The sequence below is a fragment of the Lactuca saligna genome, chromosome 2, assembly GCF_052625555.1.
Source record: "Lactuca saligna cultivar CGN05327 chromosome 2, ASM5262555v1, whole genome shotgun sequence".
Classification (NCBI taxonomy): Eukaryota; Viridiplantae; Streptophyta; class Magnoliopsida; order Asterales; family Asteraceae; genus Lactuca; species Lactuca saligna.
Genome location: NC_136418.1, coordinates 1162078 through 1168424, shown reverse-complemented (window position 1 = coordinate 1168424; position 6347 = coordinate 1162078). Strand labels below are relative to the sequence as shown.

Here is a 6347-nt window from a genome sequence, read left to right as displayed (position 1 = left end):
CGAAAATGTGTGTCAAGGAAGGCCCTGTCATAACGAGAGACAACACGCTTTTGTGCGTCGTCTATAGACGACACACATTTACAACGCACATTTATGACACACATTTACGACACACGATACGTATCAAGGAAGGCCCTGTCATAAAGGAAGACGACACACATTTGCGTGTCATAACCTTACGATGCACGTTTAGGACACGCATTGTGTATCATTAAAGCCCCTGTCATAAATGAAGATGACATGCATTTGCGTGTCATAAACTTCATCAACCATTTATGATATGCATATACAATGTGCCTTTACGATACTCATTTACGCATAATACAAAAACATATAAACAAATATATACCAAAACAAGCAATTTAATAAAATAACATCATGAAAAAAACAGTAATACATTGATATTTAGGGGATCTGATTGTACATTGTTATTAAAAGATTTTTCCTAACTATATAACCTAATACTACATTGCTATTAAGGGACACCTTCTTTTTTCAAATATCATGTCCAGATTATAAGCTTTATCTCTTTTATTTTTTAACAATAGGCACCACAACAGTTAATGTATATCTATCTGCTCCTTCATTTGTAGATTGTTTAAGAGCATAATCTCCACCCTACAGAGTAATGAAACAATAATAATGTAATAGAGAAACATGTAGTCTAAATGATTAAAATAAGAACAAACATCTTTTTAACAAATTGTGTATGATAAACACAAATGGTCCTCTACTTGACCAATTGTAGTATTAACTGTTAGGTAAACTAATGAAGGAAATCATAATACCACACTATCTACAGAGAGAGAGAGACGGACAAAAACTATAAATGGGCGAAAACCAAATGAAAGAATGTATGTGACATTTCACATAAAATACAATATTCATATTTGGTTGATAGTGAAGGATAAGAGTCCACAATTATCAACCATCTACAATTCTAGTAGTAGTGTACATACATCTAAAACCAGACCTACACATCAATGGAGAACATATAATGGGCATACCAGAAGTGGAGCGGTGATTCTTTTTTCAACAGTAAGAACAATTCCTTCCTTGGTCTTCAACCCAATAGCAGTCGAACCCAACTAGCATCATAATCAACAGCCAAACACACACATATAAAAGTCATTTCATGGTATTCATAACATTAGCCAATAGGTAAATGATCAATAAATATACCTTAATGGCCTCAATAGCATATTCAACCTGAAACAACCAGCCTTCTAGAGAGATGGCCGAATAACAGGACCCATGCATTTATTGAGCATGTACCTTTAAATGATCAAGTTTTTCCACCACACCAAGGTAAATACCAGGAGACTATGTCTTACTGGACTCATGCCTTGTAAATCCACGAACAAGCATTTCGTAAATTACTAGATCTCTTTGTGCAAATGATAGGGGCATATCTCCTTCCCAGTCAAACTAAGTCAAAGAAATAAATACAAACCAAAACTGAAACAAGATATAGTTTGATGTTCAATCTAAGGTAAGGTATTACTAGTAAGTAGTAAACTCATACCTCATGATTAGAACGGACTTTGCAGGCCATTTGGCTCCAACAATCATCATCGAGTCCCAAAACACCAAACTCATCCCTGCTTAAAATAGTTTGAATAAGAACCACAAAGTCAAATCCTATTACCTTTTAGAAGGAATATGAAATTGTGAAAATCCAAGGTCACAAGCACAATCACGAGTAAGGAAATAAACATATTGCATCTTAAAGATTTCAATAATAATAAATATCCAAATGTAATAGATGAAACAAGCAACCAACTTTAGCATAAGGATCTAATATGATCCAGTCTGCATAAAATAACGACATTCTGGTTCTCAGGGGCCATTTGGGCAGATTAGTAGAAGCAGAGGAATAGGGTTGTTCAATGTTGCCCGGGCCACCATAGATGCTGCCCGAGCTTACCGAGCTCAAACTTCCCTAACCAAAACCCAAAATCAAACAAACATCATATCAGACACAATATTTAAATCAAAAATAAAAATGTAACGAATAGAACCTTGAAAATCATAAAAAAAATAAAAAATAAAAAAAATAATAATAAATAAAAAACTTAAAATTTACATGAATTAACCTTACTATATAAGTGCTCCAACCTTGTGTGTGCCAAATTCCTTGACAATAAGGAAGAACAATTGGTAAATAAGTTAGCAAGAAATATATTTTTAGAATTGGAAATTAAATTCTTTGGATAATATCATGAAAATAAATGAAGGATCTCATAAACCAACCTATTCTCTTGCCAAATTTACCCATCCACCATAAACATAACCAAGGGTAATTCCTGTAGGTATGCACATGTAAAATATTCCCAACCAAGCTGTTCTCTATTAAAAAAAAAAAAAAGAAGATAAATATGTTATACTTATACGTCGGTATTATTAATATATGTAGAAATATTGGGTGATTTGTAGAAAAAGACGGAACCCGAGTTACGGGGGAATTATCGTCAATAAAATGAAGATGCAAGACTAATGAAAGAAGTCACACTAACTTCAACTAACCTAAAAATTTATTAGGGAGATTTCATCATACTACGCCTTTGTTTTCTTCCTAAATCTTCTTGCACTCTTCCTACCTTCATCATCTGAACCCTCATCATATCATGAGTTTAATTTTTTTTTTTAAATAATAGATAAGCAAAAGGGTAAAGATGAAGGAAGTAGGAAGAACCTAGATCATGATCCATGGCTTTTGCTTCATCTTCATTATCTGAATAAGTCCATCCAGAATGGGTGTTACTGTTGCTACTAGAACATGCCATCTCATTTAGTGCTGAGTGAATTGCTTCAGCATTTAGTCTGATGTTGTTTTTATCATCTCCTTCAAGGAAACTACCAGAGCCCCCAATATGAGATAAAGATCCTACAACAAGTCAACAACACTTTAATTAATTTAGATAACAAATTAATAATTAATTCAAACTTAATGGAATATGGGATATGTATAATACCATCAGTATCATGCATCATAAGATTATATGGAGTTACCCCTTGTTAAATTGGTAACTAATTTGCTAACAGCCAATTGGTCGTTTTGCCTTATCTAAAAATATATAAAATTATTTAAATTAATGGGTTAAATGTCGAAAATTATCACATTAAATGTGGTTATTTTGGTCATTTTTTTATTAACACTTTAGGATTTAGTTATACCTGCTGGAGCAAAGCAAGTGTATGAAATTGTACAAGTGCAGCCCTTGATTAAACAACTTCATGTAACTCATTGCTCCATCTTTCACAATCTCTGGATTTATAAACACTTTCTGCCAAGTGCTATTTTAATTTTCAACTTTTGATAAATACATATATATATATATATATATATATATATATATATATATATATATATATATATATATATATACTAGTTATGTTTTGAGGCCCGTGCTAAGCACGACCCATATAAGGTAATCTAGGCATTTTGAAAAATTAAAGTGCAATGTTATAGTTGGGTGGATTTTTGAAAATATGATTTGATAAGAAAAAATAAAAGTGTAATGTTGTAATACGGAAAGAAAATGAAATTGCAATGTTGGAAATGATTGTATTTGTAAAAGTGCATGCTGAAAAAATAATTAAAGGGCTAATTTGATTTGTAGACATAGAAAAACACCAACTAAAATCATGTTTATTGGAAGATGCCTACAAATAAAATAATTACACCATTGTTATCCAATAAAACATTTGAAAGCATATACGCTCCATCAAATAAATATAAATTCAAATCTTGAAGAGAATAGTTGAGGAAAAAAAGGAAGACACACCTCCTGTAAATGACTACATGTGATATTTTACCTCTTTAAGTTACTGCAATTAAAAGATACAAACATTAATCTGAGTGAATTTAAACAGGAAAATGAAGTGAAACAATCTTATGAGAGACAACAGAGAGCACAAATCTTGATTTTACCTTTGAAATTTCATCAAACGGTTGGTGTGCAATACAAATTAATACGGATTTTAAGAATGTGAGTGAAATTTCGTTTTTGGTTTTTAAACCCACTTACAAAAAAATGCAAGCAAACCATAAAGAGAAAGTAAGCCCACTTCAACACATGCTTTTGGCACTTGGCAGGACCAAGCGATCAATTCGACCTCTATCATAATATTGTAGTTTCAGATCAATTAGAATCCATCATTGAGAGATTTAGGGATAAAAAAAACACATAAATATGAGAAGATCTTCTGTAATTCCCATAATCTGATTTTAAATCCCATCATTCAACATCAGATAATCCTGGAAAATACTTACAAAACAGTGAACCATGACATACAATTTCACCCCATTGAAGACCGGAGGAAAAACCAGTAAGTTCCCAACAATTAATTAAAACCTGAATTACAAAGAACATAGGTTTTTCGATGATGAGTCGACATTTGTTAAGCCACAAGAATTCATGGAATCCTGAAATAAGTTTATCCCCATTAAAGAGTGGGTTAAAATCCAATCACCTCAGTGAATTTAAAAAAAACAAAAATACAAAGAACTTAGTGGAGACGAAACATAACGTACATACATCGAAATTATATACATCAAAACAAACTAAATAAACTTTGAACTTATATTGAAGAATCGAAAGAAGATCAATCAACCCCCAAGAAACAAAATGAAGAATTGAATTCTTGTGATAGCTGTTTTTTTGCGCCATTTAGTCAGGATGGTTCTGCTTCTGCTTCCACACCATCCCCATCAGCAGGAGGTTGCAGGATTACAATTCTAGCTTCAGAAAGTGATATCAAAAGAACGAGTAGTAATGGTATTTATAAAATCCAAAATTTTAGGATGCTGGTTTTGTTATTAAACCAAAAAAAAATAATCTGAAAGAGATAGTCCAGATTCATTATACCACAAAATGAACATCAACATATTTTTTTATAAGGCTGCCTGCATTTCTTACATTGACGAACTATGTTACTTCTTTACTTTTGCTTATACCCATCCATAACCAAACTATGTACACAACCTAACCCCCTTGTTGTTGGGATGACATGGCCACAACTATGCCACCAAAACCACAATGCATTTCACACAATTTCAGTACATACATGTATTCTTCAATGAACTCTAAATCTAGAGGCAAGCACACACACATGGAATATATATATATATATATATATATATATATATATATATATATATATATATATATATATATATATATATATATATATACGTACAAAAAAAACTGGAGAAACTAACGACATACATGATTCTCCTAAATTTAAAATTGAAAAGTTCACATAGCATGTGTGAACACATAATCCACATCCACCTACCCATGGTAGCAGGAGGTGTAACACACCGACAATAGGAGGTCGCGGTGGTGCTATTCTGGTGGTTCACGGTTGTGGACAAAATGAAAAAAAAATCATGTACACACAAACTAATGACTTGGAATATGAATCTGGATAGCATACATATTAGAACACCCACACATACAACCATAACCACCTAATGGTGATGGGTGGTGGCAGAGAAAAACGCCAGAATCCTGGGTTACCGACCATGGTGTTAGGTGGTGCTTGGCGAGGAAAAGATAAAAGGAGAAGAAAAGAATAGGCATCTATACCTGAGGTTGGAGAAAATTTTTTCTCGAGGTCCTCTTCTTCCTCCTCCCTCGATGATAACTCAAAAATCCGACAGCCTCGTAGAAAAACTTGAACAACCCCTTTTCTAGCCGCCAAGACGAACGAACAGAAGATTAGGTTTGTTTTAGGTTGCTAAGGGTTTGGTTACAGGGGGTGTATGAACTAAATATGAGCAATCGACCCTATCAGAAAATCCCTAGGGGACCCCGATGTAGAAATGTGGCTGACATTTAGGGTTTTTTTTCTTAATGTGGAGGATATAGTTGGAGGTTTTCTTGTAGAGAAATCCTGAATTGTGATGGATGATCGAAAAAGGGTTGGGGGTGTTGGAGGTGGGTGAAGACGAAGGCCATATGGCTTCTTTCTTGCTAATTCAAAGATTAGCATAGATCACAGAAGGTGGAGGCATCAACAGAGGGAATAAGGGAGACTGAGATTGGATCGAATAGGGGGTGGTTTAATTTTTGGGGATTCCATTTCCCCCCAAGGCTTTAAAAAACGCACGTTTCGTTAAAAATTTATAAAGCAACATCCTTAGATAACACACATTTTATAATAAGCACTCTCCGTGTTTTTATACTGACACAAATTTTTGGGCGCGCAAAAATGTGTGTCCGAAATCCTTCAAAATTTTGAAGAGATGACATTACTTTTCAACCGCACACTTTTGCGTTTCGTAAATCTGTGTGCGTCATAAGTTGCGCGTCATTAAAGGTCTGTTTTCTAATAGTGCC

General features: G+C 33.6%; 1 protein-coding gene across 10 annotated transcripts; it reads right to left on the bottom strand.

Annotated features, from left to right (window-relative positions):
- Nucleotides 1-346: 346 nt before the first annotated feature.
- LOC145030565 (uncharacterized) lies at nt 347-6144 on the bottom strand. 10 transcript variants are annotated; one of them, XM_078978920.1, is made up of 13 exons: nt 5595-6144; nt 3935-4429; nt 3789-3831; nt 3178-3297; nt 2976-3067; nt 2696-2887; nt 2254-2349; nt 2102-2136; nt 1784-1942; nt 1526-1604; nt 1183-1428; nt 1008-1088; nt 347-618 (listed from the first exon to the last, which is right to left on the bottom strand). In XM_078978920.1, the coding sequence occupies exons 5-10, from the start codon at nt 2992-2994 to the stop codon at nt 1596-1598; spliced, it is 510 nt and encodes a 169-aa protein (XP_078835046.1). In that variant the 5' UTR covers nt 2995-3067; nt 3178-3297; nt 3789-3831; nt 3935-4429; nt 5595-6144; the 3' UTR covers nt 347-618; nt 1008-1088; nt 1183-1428; nt 1526-1595. The 10 variants fall into 10 exon arrangements, with proteins under 10 accessions (XP_078835046.1, XP_078835045.1, XP_078835049.1 ...); XM_078978919.1 differs by having other exon boundaries at nt 3178-3287; XM_078978923.1 differs by having other exon boundaries at nt 4032-4429.
- Nucleotides 6145-6347: the final 203 nt, after the last annotated feature.

Bases quoted from the DNA above. Each gene is read 5' to 3' on its own strand.
- LOC145030565 (XM_078978920.1), bottom strand. The intron at 2,137-2,253 runs GTTGGTTTATGA...CTTATTGTCAAG, and splicing joins TAAATTTGGCAAGAGAATAG to GAATTTGGCACACACAAGGT. The intron at 1,943-2,101 runs GTAAGGTTAATT...GGTTTTGGTTAG, and splicing joins AAGGTTGGAGCACTTATATA to GGAAGTTTGAGCTCGGTAAG.